This window comes from Aegilops tauschii, chromosome 2 (assembly GCF_002575655.3).
Source record: "Aegilops tauschii subsp. strangulata cultivar AL8/78 chromosome 2, Aet v6.0, whole genome shotgun sequence".
In the NCBI taxonomy this organism is placed as follows: Eukaryota; Viridiplantae; Streptophyta; class Magnoliopsida; order Poales; family Poaceae; genus Aegilops; species Aegilops tauschii.
In genome coordinates this window covers 196,851,511-196,868,751 of record NC_053036.3, presented here as the reverse complement: position 1 = coordinate 196,868,751, position 17,241 = coordinate 196,851,511, and the positions used below count along the sequence as shown (strand labels likewise).

The 17,241-nt window shown below is 42.1% G+C and overlaps 1 protein-coding gene and 1 long non-coding RNA gene across 2 annotated transcripts; one reads left to right on the top strand and one right to left on the bottom strand.

The window, feature by feature from the left end:
• Positions 1–10,483: 10,483 nt before the first annotated feature.
• LOC141041993 (uncharacterized) lies at positions 10,484–11,551 on the top strand. The gene is made up of 3 exons (XR_012203801.1): positions 10,484–10,906; positions 11,021–11,093; positions 11,195–11,551. It is a non-coding gene; the product is annotated as an uncharacterized lncRNA (long non-coding RNA).
• A 1,108-nt stretch (positions 11,552–12,659) lies between these two features.
• Positions 12,660–14,156, bottom strand: LOC109748014 (protein FAR1-RELATED SEQUENCE 3-like). The gene has a single exon (XM_020307072.1). It carries the CDS (start codon positions 14,154–14,156, stop codon positions 12,660–12,662), a length of 1,497 nt encoding a protein of 498 aa, XP_020162661.1.
• Between the last annotated feature and the right edge of the window lie 3,085 nt (positions 14,157–17,241).

The window sequence follows — 17,241 nt, the reverse complement described above, 5'->3', positions numbered from 1 at the left end:
GTTAGAATGACCTGATTATGGACAAACCACATAAACACTTTGATTTTCAAAGGAACTTTAACTTTCCAAACATGTTTGGAGTTAGGAATGACACTCGAGTTAATAACATCGATGTACATCGATTTAACGGTAAAATGTCCAGACCTAGTAAGCTTCCAACACAACTGATCGGGCTGACGTTGTAGCTGAACCTCCATCAGTCTACGCACCAGATGAAGCCAAGCTTCCCATCTATTACCAACAAGCACCCTCCTAAACTGAATATTAAGGGGTGTGGCCTGCATAATCGTTGCCACAAGCGCATCACGGCGATGCACAATACGATACAGAGTTGGGTACTGTAACGCCAACGGAGTCTCACCAAGCCAGGTGTCCTCCCAGAAGCGAGTATCATTACCATCGCCGACTATAAACTTTGTTCTATTAAAGAAGGCTGTCTTAACTCTCATAAGCCCCTTCCAAAATGACGAATCAGTTGGTCGCATTGTCACCTGTGACAAAGTTTTGGATTGCAAATACTTGTTACGAAGTATCTGTGCCCAAGTCGCATCAGTCCCATCTGATAACTTATATAGCCACTTACTAAGCAGGCATCTGTTCTTTACCTCAAGATTCTCAATACCCAACCCCCCCGATCCTTGGGACGACAAATAATATCCCACTTGGCGAGTCTATACTTTCTTTTTAGATCATCACTCTGCCAAAAAAATCTTGACCGATAAAAGTCCAGCCGTTTCCTAACCCAACTGGAACCTCAAAGAAAGATAGTAGGAACATCGGCAAACTTGTGAGCACCGAATTAATAAGAATCAACCGGCCTCCATAAGACAGAAGTTTGCCCTTCCAACAACTAAGTTTCTTTTCGAACCGATCTTCGATACATTTCTATTCTCTGTTCGTGAGCTTACGATGATGAATGGGTATACCTAGGTAAGTGAAAGGTAAAGCCCCTAATTCACAACCAAACAATTGCCTATAAGCCTCTTGTTCCTCCTTGGCTCGACCAAAGCAGAACAACTCGCTTTTATGAAAGTTAATCTTTAAACCGGACAATTGTTCAAATAAACACAACACCAGCTTCATGTTTCTCGCTTTTGCCAAGTCATGCTCCATGAAGATGATTGTATCATCAGCGTATTGCAAAATGGACACACCCCCATCAACTAGGTTAGGCACCAAGCCACCTACCTGACCGGCGTTCTTTGCCCTACCTATGAGAATGGCCAACATATCAACTACAATGTTGAACAATATAGGGGACATTGGATCTCCTTGTCTCAGGCCTTTGTGTGTCTGAAAATAATGACCTATATCCTCATTAACTTTAATTCCAACACTACCTTTTTGCGTAAAGGATTCTACCTGGCGTCGCCAGGCCTCATCAAAACCCTTCATGCGTAAAGCCTGTTGAAGGAAAGGCCATTTGACTTTGTCATACGCTTTTTCGAAATCCACTTTGAAAACAACCCCATCCAGCTTTTTCGTGTGGATTTCATGGAGTGTTTCATGTAGGACCACAACACCCTCAAGAATGTTCCTGTCCGGCATGAAGGCCGTTTGGGTAGGCTGCACAACGGCATGCGCGATCTGTGAGAGCCTATTGGTCCCGACCTTGGTGAAAATTTTGAAGCTAACATTAAGAAGACAGATTGGCCTGAATTGCTCAATTCTCACTACCTCTGCTTTCTTAGGAAGAAGGGTGATCGTTCCAAAATTTAGCTGAAAAAGATGAAGCTGCACAGCAAACAGATCATGGAACAAAGGCAACAAATCTCCTTTAATAATAAACCAGCATTTCTTATAAAACTCCGCTGGAGTATCTCACATCTAAATCTAGAAATGTTGATCTTTGTTTGTCTTTAAAGTTCGCGCAACGTGATTGTCTCCTTCGCACGCTCGTTCGCATCCTGTTGTCGTACGCCGCAGCCTCTGTCCACGTCCACGCGAGTGGGTGGGCTGTTCCTGTTTTGTTTTTTTGGGCCACGTGCCAAGTCACGGGCTGCGGTTTGGTTGTTGGGCTTTTGTACTGGAATTCAAAGAGACTGAGTTGCCAATTGCTGGCGGTTCTAACCAGACTTGCTTCCGATACGTGATCAAGCTGATGTTTTTTTTTAGCAAATGATATTTTGTGTGTTGTGGTGGAAAGCTCTGCTAAACTGTTTTAAGCAGTGCCCTCATCCCGAGATCGATGGATGTTTTTTTAGTAAGAAGAGAAAGAAGTTTGTCTCACTGTAGCCTTTTTCCAGCAATGATGTAATTAGCCATATCAAAAAATTTAGAAGGGGCAATGTTATAGTTGTACAATATAAATGCACTTTTTTTACAACGTGATGTACTGACTAATTTTTTGTGCATCACCATAGGATAAAACTTTTTTTTGAATATTCCATAGGATAAAACTTTGCTATAAGATTTTTTTTGTTTTTCATTAGTTTTTATTACTTTTGTTTTTTTGTTTTTCCTTTTTATGGTCTTTTGAAATCCATGATTTTTAAAATTTTATAAGTATTCTTTAAATCCGCCGCTTGATTTAGTTATCGTAATTTTCGTGTAAGCACTCTACCTTCCGCCTCGCTTGTTGTTGCTTGTTATATTGTGTATCCTATTGTTGGCCTAAGCCTGTTCGGTTCTGCTTTTGTCATCCCTCGACTCATAACTGGGGTCTAACTTTTTTTGTCCCAATTGCAAGTTCACCCTCGACTCGCAACTAGGACCCGATCATATTTCATCTCAGTTGCAAGTCCACCCTCGAGTCGCAACTGGGACCCGACCATTTTTTGTCCTAGTTGCAAGTCCACCCTCGACTCGCAATTGGGACTGGATCATTTTTTGTCCCAGTTGCAAGTCCGCCCTCGACTCGCAACTGGGACTCGACCATTTTTTGTCCCAGCTGCAAGTCCGCCCTTGACTCGCAACTGGGACCCAACCATTTTTTGTCCCAGTTGCAAGTCAGCCCACGACTCGCAACTGGGACCCGACCATTTTTTGTCCTAGTTGCAAGTCCGCTCTCAAGTCGCAACTGGGACCCGACCATTTTTTGTCCTAGTTGCAAGTCCACCCTCGACTCGCGATTGAGACCCGACCATTTTTTGTCCCAGTTGCAAGTCCACCCTTGACTCGCAACTGGGATCCGACCATTTTTTGTCCCAGTTGCAAGTCCTCCCTCGACTCGTAACTGGGCCCGATGTTTTTTGTGCCAGTTGCAAGTCTGCTCTCGACTCGCAACTGGGGACCTGGGCTTTTTTTCTAGTTGCAAGTCCATCGTCGACTCGCAACTCGGGCCTATTTTTTTTTCTAATTGCAAGTCCATCGTCAACTCACAATTGGGCCTGAACTTTTTTGTCCTAGTTGCAATATCCCTCTCGACTTGTAACTCGGACCTGATTTTTTTGTCCAAGTTGCAAGTCCAGCCTCACCTCGCAACTGGGGTCTGATCTTTTTTGTCCGAGTTGCAAGTCCATAGTCGAGTCGCAACTGAGGCCCGACCTTTTTTCCTGGTTACATTTGTACTCTCGACTCGCAATTGGGTCTCGACATTTTTTATTCTAATTGCAAACCCACCCTTGACTCGCAACTGGGGTCCAACCTTTTTTTTGTTCGAGTTGAAAGTTCACCCTCAATACGTAAGGGGGGCCCAATCATTTTTGTCCTAGTTGTAAGTCCACTCTCGACACAAATGGGGCTAGACTTTTTTTTGTCCAAGTTGCAAGTCCACCCTCGACTCGCAACTGGGGCCCAACCTTTTTTTGTCCGAATTGCAAGTCCACCTTTGACTCGCAACTAGGGTCCAACCTTTTTTTGTCCGAGTTGCAAGTACACCCTCGACTCGCAACTGGGGTCCAATCTTTTTTCATCCGAGTTGCAAGTCCACCCTCTACTCGCAACTAGGAGTCAACCTTTTTTGTCCAACTTGCAAGTCCACCCTCGGCTTGCAACTGGGGGGCGACCTTTTTTAGTCCCTATTACAAGTCCAACCACGATTTGCAACTGGGGCCCGACCTTTTTTTCTCAGTTGCAAGTCCATCGTCGACTTGCAATTGGGGCTTGACCTTTTCTCGTCCTAGTTGCAACTCCACCCTCGGCTCGCAACTCGGGCCCAACCTTTTTTGTCCGAGTTGCAAGTCCAAACTCGAGTCACAACTAGGGTCCGACCTTTTTTAGTCCCAATTGAGAGTCCACCCTCGACTTGCCACTAGGGGTCCGATATTTTTTTGTCCTAGTTGCAAGTCCACCCTCGCCAGTGAACAAACTGCAGACGAGCCGGCCCAAGTAGCTAGGATACATTTTTCGTCTTTCTTTTCTTTTGTTTTCTTCATGTTTTTATTTTTTTATTTATCATTTTTCTTCATTGGTTTTCCTCTGCTACTAATTTTTCTATTTTTTCAAAAGTTGATTTCATTTTTTCTGATCTTTTTTTCTTTTTTCATAAATTCACAAGTTTCAATAATTGTTTCAAAATTTGTTAATTTGTTCATTTTTCTAAAATTGTTCATGCTTATCAATTTTTTTAAACAAATCAAGATGTGTTCATTTTTTGTTCTCTGCTTATTTATCCATTTTCTCTATTTGTTTTTTTCATTTTTTATTTTTTCCTGCTCGCTTTTAGTTCAATGTATATAAAAAAGTTTGCTTTTAGTTCATCGTATATAATCAAGTTCACCGTACACTGTATATTTGCAAAAAATTAGTGTGCATTTAGAAAATGGTCATCATATATTAAAGGATTGTTCATCATATATTGTAGAAATTTTGGTATTCGTTAACATTTTTTATAATTTGAAATAAATTATGTAAAATCCTGAACTGGACCGAACTTTGTTCCTTACTGAAAATTAATTATAAAGTATAAGAGTGAAAAAGGCAAAAAAATATAATCGTTGGTAGCCTAGAAGCTAACGATGAGAGATGTACTTGCACAACGATCATACACAAAAGCTAACAAATACTCCCTCCGTCTCATAATATAAGACGTTTTTTAACACTACACTAGAGTCAAAAAACATCTTACATCATGGGACGGAGGGAGTAGATGTTAGCACTAGTGATCAGTTTTTTTCCAGAAAAAGTTAGTGATCAGTTTTTTGTATGGGTGGCTAGTGACCAGGGTTTTTTTTGGGGAGGAGCTAGTGACCAGATTTGCATTAGGGCTGGCCACATAGGCGGACGCATGACGAGCTGGTTTTTAGTTGAGTTCCACTCTACAAACAACACTTTCTGGCAGATAGGAGCCCGACATGCCATCAAGCCGTTGATGCATGGGATGAAAGGTGCAGCCATGCATTCAAAACAGCATCGTGCACATACTGGGCGAGGAAAGATCGTACACACTAGTTTCAGTTTTAGTTTTGGGCTTTAACAAATTAAAATCAAACAAATAGGACAGAAAATAAAAAATAAGGTGACGCTGACATCATACTTAGATGTGAGATATTATCTCACATCTAGATGTGATATAGACTGACCCTTCTTTTAAAGTGAACCGTACAAAATTAAGGTGGAAAGTTTTTAACCAAAAATCACGGTTCGACCATGACCTCATGGCCGCTCCAGCGTGCGCATGGGTTAACCATCCTCACCACAACACAAAGAAAAACGCTCTATAATAGGCGGATGCACGCAGCCGCCCGAGCGACCGTCTCGTGCACCGTCGGATTGCACGGCATCGGACGGTGCGGACGCGTTACTACCAGGGGCGTTGACGCGCGTGCCCCAGGTGTTTCTTTTTGCTTTGACCCCCCCACTAGCTCGTCCCTCCTGCCTGCTTTCATCGTTTTCGATCCCCATCCTCTCTCTAGCTTGGGCGACGACGCAGGCGACTGCGAGATCCAGAACCGTGGCGGCGGTGGGAGAACTGGATGCTGCGGGGACGGCAAAGGAACCAGAGGTTCGGGTGACGGCGAGCATCGTCGGCCACGGCGCCAAGCTACACGACCCCCCTCTAGTTGCGGCGGCGGACGAGAGGTATGGGTTCCTGCAATTCGTAGCAATTTCTGCCCCGCACTACTTGATCTCCTTTTAGTGGTTCATTTCGTGGTTAATCCCAGTAGTTCACGGTGTTGAAAGAGTAGATCCGGTCGGTTTTCATCAGTTTTGTCCGTTCAGGGGTTTCAGTTGAGCAGTTACTCCCTCCATGTCGCCAAATTCATCCCCATTTCACCTAGGGGTTTGGGGTGTAGATCGTTCCATGTTGTATCTAGGTTTGGAAAGTTTATAGCTGAGACTTTAGGGGTAGGGGACGATTGTATAGGTAGGTGATGAGATTTTTCAGAGAGTGGATGACCATGTTTCTCAGTGATTTCATATTTTGCGATGCTGCTATCTGGCCAGGGCAAGTTTTTATGCTCACATAGGTGTTTATGCTGCTATCTGGTCAGGCTAATTATTTTTATGCTGCATAGTTTTATGCTGCTATGTGGTCAGGCAAGTTTTATGCTGCATTTGTTGTTTACCCTAGGGGTTTTCTTAGAATGAAAGTCAGTGTTTTTGGAATTGATGTATAGATAGATGCTGTAAGTGTGCTTCCTCTGCTTTTTACTGTGATTTTACTTGCATGTACCTTGTACTTGCTCTGCTTGACTGTCTTCGACCAGAGCTAGACTGCCTTACTCTGTTTTTCCGTGGAGATGCTGCCTTCTCACATTAATGGCAGCCGATAACTCTCTTCCCATTAGCAAGGAAAATACAAACTACATTGCGTGATATTTAGATACTTGATCTAACAAAGCCAAATCTACTGCATCAGGATACTTAACTAGCTACAGACACATTACTTAGAGACTAAGCCGCGTCGACCCCCACTTATGCTGCATTTGTTGTTTAGCCTAGGTTTTTTAGAATGAAAGTCATTGTATATTTCAGTGTCTTATTGTTTTTTTCTACATTCAGACCAAATTTTCCATGTTATAGTGTTTTGCCGCGTGTAATTATTTTCAGACTTTTTTCTTGAGCTGGTTTTGTCATGCGGCTAATTTTGTCTAAATCCACTCCGAAGTGATGACAAGAAAGGAATGATCATAGTATGCTGGAATCTGAACGACCGTCGCTTCTGTAGTAATTATGTAATGTTGTTTTCTACCCCACTACATTTTTTATTCATTTTGATTTTTGCAGCTTCATGTCGGAGGAAGAAGCAACGGAGTCTGATACTGCATTCAGTCAACGCTTCGCAGCAAAACGCTTGCGCGAAGTTGCGAATACAAAACTCAATGATAGGAAGAGGGAATACATAAATGAAACTGGTTTTGGTGATCTCACTAGCATCTCCCCTTTCACAGCGCCACATGATCTGATGGAGTGGTTAACAATGAACATCGACACTGACACTCGTGAGCTCAGGTATTGCACCCACCTGCTTATTTTCTTTCCTTTTTTCCCCTGCATCATATACTTTCTGTCTCTCTCTTAGGCCATGTTGATAGCAAGGAATGAATACAACATTTTTTTGGGTTTTTCAGGCTGAGTCGGAATAAGGTCATTGTGTTCACTAGAGAAATGGTGAAGAAGGTTTTCAATATCCCGTCAGGCAACAGACCAGTTGAGCTTTTCAAGAGACACCAGCATTGTGAGCTCCGCAACATTTATGACAAGAATGGCAGGGCTCCAATTGCACATACAGTGGATGTGCTTCATCGGGCAGGGGACGATGATGGAGATACTACAAAGAGGTCATGGGTGCTCTTAGCGCTTGCAACTGTTTTAACTCCAAGCATTGGCAACATGGTGCCCCTAGAGTACTTGAAAAGCCTCGAAGATATGGAGAAGGTTACTGATTTTGCTTGGGATGAGCATGTTTTAAGTGTTGCAATGAGACAGGTGAAGAAGTGTCAGGACAAGATAAAAAAACAGGCTACTTCTTCATTCTGGGTTGGGGATGCTTCCCTATGCTTGCGGTACACTTCTTTATTTTTTGGAATTTTTCTATCTATCGCAACATGTTTGTGTTTTTTATAATTGCATTTTTTTTCTTTTTTGTGTCTGATATATTATGTTTTGTCTTCTTTATTCAGGTTATTTACATGGACCATTTGATATTCCCTCAAGCTGCCATCAACGAGCACCAATTGAACTATTCTCTCCCGAGGGCTTGCTTCGTGCATCAGACTGATTTTGATATTGTGTTGGAATATGATAGGAACAAGCTTTCTTTGGGCAAACCCTCATTTGGGAAGTGTCGGGTAAGTTTCTTGTGTGGTTTTACTCCCCTCATCCATTTTTGCAGTATTGTTTCTTTTCCATTTTTGTTTGCCCTCTTTATTTTTATGCTTATGTATTCATGATTTTAATACTTGTTCCCTTTTACTTTGTGTCATGTAGGTTCGCCCTCTGTCAGAGACACCTTACGCAGCATTGCCTGCCCAAGGCCATGAAGGCAACAACAGTGAAGTTGCTCAAGATCAGCATGTTTCGGACACCCCAGGGTGCGGTGATACTCAAGATTGTGGGCTGAAAACATGAACATTGATGATAACCAAGATGACATGGCTGTGAAACAGAATCCTACAGAAGGTAGCAATCCAACTGAAGATGGCAAAATCACCGATGAATAAGTGTGTGGCTCACTGGATGATTGGCTTCAAAACCCAACACCATTTGGGGCAGAGCTTGAGGTGAGGTTTTTCTTTTGTGTTTTTATTTTTATGTTTTTTAATTTTGTTAAATACCTTTCTATCGCTTTTTTTCTTTTTTCTAGTTCCATTATATGTTTAAGTTGCTTCCATACTGATGACGATCATTTTATTTTTCTATGCATTTTTTCAGCTACCATCACATCTGGCTGCAATTTACCACAAGCACACAAAACTATTTTCTTCATAGTTAAAAGGTGCTCTAAGCTCTTTTGGGCAAGTGTTGCAAGCAATACATTGCAAGCGAATGGGGCAGCTCCTCAAAGATGTGCACGCTGATTCGCCAAGTTCTCAGGAAGTAACGGATGTTAGTTTTGACGTGTCACCCCCTCGCAGCAATGATGTAGACAAGTTAGATCATCATGGATGTACCAAGGAAACTTCTAGTAGGAAGGCTGCAGATGAGCCAACAATAGACAAGGTGGTTGAGTCTGCTGAAGGAGCTCGAAGCAATCATGCAAGCTACATTGCTCATGAGTGTAATGGCAGCAATGTGGTTGAGAAGGGCACACGAACTAGTCATGTTGTCAGTGACCGCCCTGCAGAGTGTTTTGAGAAGGCAAAGGAGAAAGTGTCCAGTGGTGAAGATATTGAGCATGGTCACCAATTCAGCCAGCGCAATCAGTCAGTGGATACTAGTGTGGCTGGACATTGGAGTGATGCGCCATCAATGTGTCTGTTCCAAGAGGGCACTGAGGAGTATGATTGGTGGATTAGTGTCCAAAGTCAAGATGGGAACTCCAATGCTCCACCCCATGGCAATGGAAACACTGCTACAACACCAAAGTCTTGTGCTGTTTTTGATGTCACTCCTCAGCCTCCGATCTCAACAGAAGCACAAGATCCAGTGTTTGATGTGACACCAATCTCCAGTGTTTGATGTGCCCTACTACTAGTTTATCTTTGAACAAATATCTCCTCGCAACATTTTCTAGAAAATCAATTTTTCCTTTGTTTTTGTCAGATGGACCATCCAAAACACAAGAAGAGCCAGTTGTTCTAGTTAGCAGAAGGGAACCAAGTCCCTACCTCAACAAGGAGAAGTTGAAGAGTAAGGACGAGAAGAAGCTCAAGAGCAAGAAAAGAGTAGGGAGTCCAATGTCAGCCGGATCAAAGTACAAGAAAATCAAGACAGATTCGAAGATAGAAGCAATGTACCAGTACTATGTCATGAAGCGGTACAAGATGAAGAGGTTGAAGAGAGGGGAAATTGAGTAAGTGTCATCTCTTTTACTGATTTTTGCTTCCATCATGTTGTTATCTCATATTTATTACATTTTTCTCTTGTCTAACGCTCCACTCTATTTTTTTTGCTTCCATCCTTCTTGTTGCAGGCCTCCTTTCATTAGGATTGGTGATTTCCACATTACCTACCCCAACTTCCAGAAGTCGTTGAAGCCACGTGCTCAGAATTGCAACGAAGTCATGTCTTTATTCATCGAAACCTTCAACAATGAACAGTTGTCGTCTTCAAATAAGCAGAAGAAATTTTCTTTCTCTGTTTTAATGAGTGTTAGTTCATCTATTGTTGCTCCCTTTTATTGCCATCAGTTTTCTAGAGTTTTATGCCGTATTTGCAAAAGTTATCCATCATTTTTTCTTATGTCTCCTCCTTATGTCCAATGTGTTGCAGCTTCAACTCTCTGTCCACCCAGAAGTTTTTTGATCCGAGTGTTTGTGCAAGAGAGCTGAGGAGGGCGTGCCAAAATTTTCAGATTTCAGGTTTCGACCTAGTAAGTCTGCTCCCAACATTTTTTACTCAATTTTCTATGCTCCCTATAGTTTTTGGTGCCTTAAAGTTTATTCCATTTGTAACCTATATCTTGTCTTTACTTCTTTTCTAGCTTTTCTTCACCATCGTCCGCGATGGCCATTGGATTGTTTGTGTGGTTAACCTCTTGCACAAGGAGTTCAATATGTTTGACTCATTGGATGACGGAAAATTGGATGTTGCTGCAAGGAATCTGGCAAGTGACATTTTTATATTTTCTATGTGTAGTTTTCATTGTTAATTAAAATGGAAAAAGCAGATCCCCCAATGAACACATGCTCAAATTTTTGTTGTTAGTGAATCTGAAATGCGTCTCATGTTTTAGTGGTGGTAGCATTTTTCCCCATCACTTTCTGTGTTTAACATAGCCACTCCTTTTTTGCTAATGTTTCATATTTCTGCAGTTTATCAATTTTAAGAGGATTGCTTCTGAAGAGTCGGATTTCACAGTGGATCTACCTTCTTTCAAAACAGACTGGCCTCTACTTGATTACCTGCAGCAAGCAACTCAGTAAGTCTAATCATACGCCCCATCCATAATAGTAGTGTTTTTTCATGTCCCTTTATGTAAAAACCTTAAACCTTTCTCTCTATCCATTTTTTGATGTATGGTGCAACGAAACAGCTTTGATTGTGGATTGTTTTCAACAATGTATTTGGAAAATTTCGATGGCCAAAGGATGAAAGATTTCAAGAAGGTAAAAATTTGATGATCATGCTTTTTTGGTACTTTTTCATAAGTGCGTCTCTGATATATGTTTGGTCTCTTCTTTCTCCATTTTTCACTTTATTGATGCAGCAAAATATGCTTGATGTGCGGAAGACCATTGCTTTGAAGCTGTTTTTCCATCCTTTGAACAAGGTCTGCCCTGCTGATGTGCATAAGGCGATCATAGCAGCTTGAAGGAAGTGACCACAACGCATTGAAGAAGGAGTTTGCAGTGGCTTTGAAGATGCATCTATGTTATCTTGCGTGTCAAATGAAACTCCATGTAAAGCAAGCCAGATTTTTGGCTCTTTTGGATGGCTGGAATGATTATCAGTAGTTTGTAGTAAGGAAACATAAATTATTATTTTTTCGAGATTTGATGGTAGCTATAACTATGTGGTGAATTGTTGGAAGCAAGTTATAAAAATTTCGCTGTTTGGTGCTCAAGCTTTCAAGTTTATGGAATGCTTCTCATTTTTTGGGCTTTCATGTGTGTTTTTCTACCATTGTGCTTCCTTATGTTGTCACAAAATCAGCCACAATGTTAAGGAATTGGAATTGCTAGAGGAAGCATGTTCATGAAACATTTTTTGTACATTTCTTTTTTTGAAGCAACAGCTTCTGTGGTAAATGTTGCTGGAAGAAGCATTCTGGGAGATTTTTGCAAGGTGCAACTAAGCCATACATAAGTAAAATTGTTGAGTACAACTATTCGCTAGTATCATCATTATTCGTCACTGACTCAGGCCCATTCTGGAAGAAGCATTTTTAGCTTGTTGGACCCCCTACTACTAGATGCATTATTTAGCTTGCTGAAAGAAGCATTCTCAAAAATTTACTTGAAATGCTTTTGAGAGAATCAACACATGTTGAGAAACTCATTTTTCTTTAATAACTGAAAATTATGTAACATTATTTAAAATATAATCCTTCTCAACTCACCACAAAACACAGTAAGAATGCTTCATATTTTTTCACCCTCAACTTTTTTTGTAGCAGCAATATGAACTTTTTGAACATACGCAGTTTTGAGAAGCAACATGACCAAAAACATGAGCAACATGAGCAGTAATATGAACCAAAACCTCAGACAAAGTGGACAGAAACTTTCAGTACTTCTACCCAGTACATATGTCCTTTTTTGAATGTATGCTTTTAAAGTTTCTGCTACATGAATTCAACTATAGAAAAATCTAACTATGGAGCATGTCCGTCGACTTTTTCCATCGCAGCTTTAAAATGAATGCATGATTGCATTGTGTGGCCTTCCTCGGAGCAAAACTGACATTTTGTTGTAAGATTAGCAGCCATCATTGCCTTGTACTCACGGAATGACTCACAGGTTTTGATAGTGTGTTCTTCTTCACTACAAAATGAACAAGTAACTTTCCTCCTAGGTTTTGGCTTGCTCGACGACTCCATGTTGTCTTCTTTCTTGCTTTCTTTCTTGGCTGTTTTTTTGCTTTCTTTCTTGGCTTCTTTCTGAAGATTCTTCTTATGCTCCTCTTCTCGCTGTTCCAACAATGTCTTTTTTTCTTTTTGCTCATTCTGTTGGTCAACCTTGCTTCGGCACACGAGCAGGATTTTGTAGCAGTGCTGATGATTGTGGGTTTGTCCTAGTTACAGCATTACATTCACCTGCTTGAGGGGGTTGCTGCTGCATCACATCTTCCCTTGACATTTGCTCTTTTTTCATTGAAGCAACTATGGGCCAGAGCTGCTTCATTACATCTGTCAGTAAGTTGTAAACTGGATCAACAGAGCATGCTTCTGCTGCCAATGCATTCATATCTCTGCACAACGAGTTATACTTGAGAGTGTTTGTTTCTGGTAGTCCAAACTCAAGGAACCTCCCAGAGGTGTCCATGTTTGTTGTAGCTACTTCGGACCACCTTTCCATCATGTATCTACTTGGAATTTCTTGCACATTTAGTTGTATCATCACCCTTATAATGTGTGAGCAAAGCACACCATTCATCTCGAAGTAATGGCAGCTACATGAGTACAGCCCCTCTTCTATCACAGCATGCACATGGTACAACTTTGGATTATCATATAGGTTTGAGTAAAGCTCGAACATGATACCTTCATGCTCAAGATTAGGCACTTGGTTGATTATATAAGCTGTCGATGCTGCCGCTTGCTCTTGGAACTTGACAAAGACGTTGCGTGTGTAGAAGTTAATAGCTTGACGCTCTATTCTGTATCGTCCCCATAGTGGCGGTGTTGTCATTTCTCCGGTGAAAGCAGCAATATCTTCACGGTCCAGCATTGTTTCTTGTAGGAGTTCATACTGACTTACAAATGTGAAAACCGAGTTTTGTGGATGCACCAACGTCTTGAAATAAGAATTCAACCCTTCTGATCTCCCGGTTGTGCTTGCGAAAGGGAAGAAATCATTTTTGAAGTATGCAGGAGCCCATGTCTGACGGCATTCCCACATGTTTTGTAAGTGCCTATTCTCTGTGTACTCGAAACAATGCAGCATGTGTTGCCATGTTTTTTCAAATTCATCCACTGTCTCGGATTCATTGATGCATTCATAGAAAGTTTTCTCAAAAATTGAATCCCTTGTAAGCATCCCCCCGAGTTTCTCACGTGCCTTCCGCTGTACATGCCACTTGCAACGCCTATGGATTGTGTGAGGGAACACATCAGAAATTGCAGTTTCCATTGCTCTGCATTGGTCGGTCATAAGGTTTGTTGGGTACTCATTGTTCATCGCAAGCAACCATTGCCGGAAGACCCACTTGAAGGTTTCAGTTTGCTCGTTTGGAAGCAATGCACAGCCTAGGACAATAGTCTGAAGATGGTTGTTGATGCCAACGATCAGAGCAAAAGGCATATTATATTTGTTTGTGCAGAAGGTTGTATCAAAAAAGACACAGTCCTTGTACTTTCGGTATAGTGCTCTTGTCCTTCCATCCACCCAAAACAATGCTTCCACCGCATTTGTCTCCTTATTCACTTGTGTTGCATAGAAGAACTGTGGGCTTTCAGCTTGCCGCCTCTCAAAGTATTCAATTGTCATGGCCATGTCCTGAAATGCCATGGTTTGCCGCATCTCAGACCGTGCATTTGAAACATCCCTTTTGACATAACCAAGGCGCCTCTGATCACCTCCGTGACAATCTCCTAGGATTCCCATGCAATCTGAGGTTGATAAGTTGCGTTCATGCAACGTCCTTATCATTTGGAGGTCTTCTCGTGGGATCTTTCGATGAGACCGGTAAAACCTAACCTTCTCTTCCTGTTGCACCAGAGTATGTGTATGGTCTTCTATAAAGCACGTGACGGTCCATCGGTTATCTTGGAGTCCAATGATCATGTGAGCCTTGCAATCATGACGTTGCAACCTATTCCTTTTTCTTGTGTCTGCCATGTTCATCCAAAGTCCAGGGCGTTTGCTATTGTTGCTTGACTCTGTTGCAATACTATCTTTAGTGCTATCAGATTCACTTTTGCTTCCATCAGGTCGTGCATGAACACACGTGGAAGTCCTGCTAATTAGCTTTGTGGGTCCTCTGGCCTGGCTGTTTTTGAAGCAGATGTTCTGATTCCAAACCCATGCCTGAAAGCATATGCGTTGTAGAACTGCCTTGCATCGTCAACTGAATCAAAGGTCATGCCCACATACGGAACAAGTGGTTGCGATGATATTGCATCATCATCTGCATCATCCATATCCTGTTGGACATCACCAGCATTAATCATCCCTTCCATACTAACTCCATTCGCAGCAGAAATTCGCCCCATGATGTAGCTCTCATCATCATCACCTCCAGCACCAGTAGCCTATTTTTGTTGTTGCAGAAAAAATTTATCACAATGTCAGTAAAAAAAGGTATAACATGCAAGAAACCAGTGCTTCTATGTTTCATCAAATTGTTTCATCTTCTATGTTTTCACCTCACAATACTAAATAAAATGCTTCCATATCTTCTACTACAATGATCACAGTGCTACAAGCAAAGTAATCAAGTTGATTTTTGGGTTTTGTAATACAAATTGGCTTTTCCTACTAGATGCAACATCTTCTATCTAACATTTTTCTAGTGAAGGAACTTTGTCCAACAGGATCACTGCTTAAAGCATGCAACATAGTCAAATAGAACCAGTGCTTCATATTTTCACAAGATATGTAGCATTAGCCTTACAAGTAAGCTCATATTGGGGAATTTTTTCAGCTTTGATTTTGTACTTTGTTAGGAGCATTCACCACACATGTTGCACATTTTTTGTTTTTGCAAATCTTAAACTAAAACTGCAAGGAGCAAATTATACATGGGTTTCAGTTGACTCCCTCCTGAACATATTTTTGCTGCATTTTAAAGAAAAACTGAAAGTGTAAGGAAAAGTATACACAGTTTTCAGTTGACATTCCCGTGCACATTGTTGGAGCAGTTATTAAACTGAAATCGGAAAGTTAACATAAGGAGACATGCTGCAATTGATACTGCATTTTTTCTGAGGACAGTGATCAGAGAGACACAAAATTATGAACATGGCAGAATCAAAACAACATCATGCTTCATGCCAGCAAGTAGCTTGCAACTTACCCAAGCTTCTGAGGAGCTTGCCCGGGATGCTTCAGCAAAGAACACAGGAGGATTGCGGAGCTCCCTTGCATCTGCAGACCGGCGAATCGGCTCGCCGGCGAGAATCGGGGCCAATCTGGCCTGCCTGCTGCTTGATGGAGCACCGGAGCTTCGATCCATGGCGGCCGACAACATAGATCGAACTATGTGGTGAGCTGCCATGGCGCTGGAAGGTGTACGGGGGCGTTCCTGCGTCGATGGCGGCGAGGTAGAGGCGATGTTGCGTTGTCTGCGGCGGTGGTAGAGCCGGTGCGGCGTTGGCGGCGCCTGTGGTAGAGGCAACGCGGCGTCGGCGGCGTGGATCTCCTCCTCGCCCTGGCCTCGGGCGGGTGTAGAGGAGCTGCAGAGGACGTGGGGATTTTGCTTCCACGAAAACCGTTGCAGCAACGCGGGGAAGGACAACGGGATCTTGTCAGGAGGGTGAACATGTGGCTTGAATCCGACGGCCGCGCATAATTAAATCCAAGGGCTGTCTTGCGGGATGCTAATTGTGAGATTTGCAGGCGGATGACGGCTAGCAGCCGCCCCAACACAAATGACCATAATGCAGGATAAACAACATTTATCTTATCAATTCTTCATGTCTACCCAAAATAATAATTGTGGAATTATTTTCCGGGTTTTTTTGAGATAGTGAAACTCCCCTCAAGACGTAGCTTTTTAAGAGGGCCTCAAGATGTAGCTTAACATGTAATGTTACATGATTAGCATTTTTCCAAATACATGATTAATATTTTTTCAAATAGATGTTTTGATGTCTACTTTTACATACACATTGTAACTTTTTTGTATACGTCCAAAACATTTTTATACATGTTTAACATTTTTCAATACAAGATTTCTTTTCAAACATATATTTTGATGTCTACTTTTACATGAACAGTTTTGTCAGATGCGTGAACATTTTTAAATTGAAATGTATGCTTTTTTAATTACACAAGTATGTTTACAATGTTTATTTTTGGTAAATGTCACGTACCTTTTTCTGTAGCACAGAAACAACTTTTAAATGTTATAATCACAAGAATATAAGTTGTTTTCTTACATAGAACAAGAAGAAATAACAACATGAAAAATGTCTATCCCTTCTGGTTCTGGACATGTTGTGTTGTTGCACCCTGGTGGTAATATTCGTTAGCCTTGACCAGGAGGTCACATACAAGTAGTCCTGGCCATCTCCAGCCCGGCCCTCCCAGGCCCGACCCAAATCCTGGGCCTAGGCCCGATGGGCTTGCCCGTGGGCCGGCCTTGGGCCTGAGTTTTGAGCCCACTAGCAGGGCCTGGACGGGCTTGGGCCTGGCATATTGGCATTTTAAGGAAGAGGCCTGGCCCACGGCCCTAAGCCCTAAGGGTTTTTTAGGGCTTTTTACCAGATGGGCCGGGCTTGGGCTTGAAAAGTAGGCCCGATGGTAGGGCCTGGGAGGGCCTGGGCCTCAGTTTTCTTCCATGGGCTTTTTTAGGCCCGGCCCGGCCCATGGCCAGATATACATACAAGCCATGGTGCTCCTTTTTGGGGTTACATTTCTTTTTAAAAAATTG

What these genes read in the sequence shown, in the direction of transcription:
- LOC109748014 (XM_020307072.1), bottom strand. Translation starts at nt 14,156, where the DNA reads ATGGCATTTCAGGACATGGCCATGACAATTGAATACTTTGAGAGGCGG.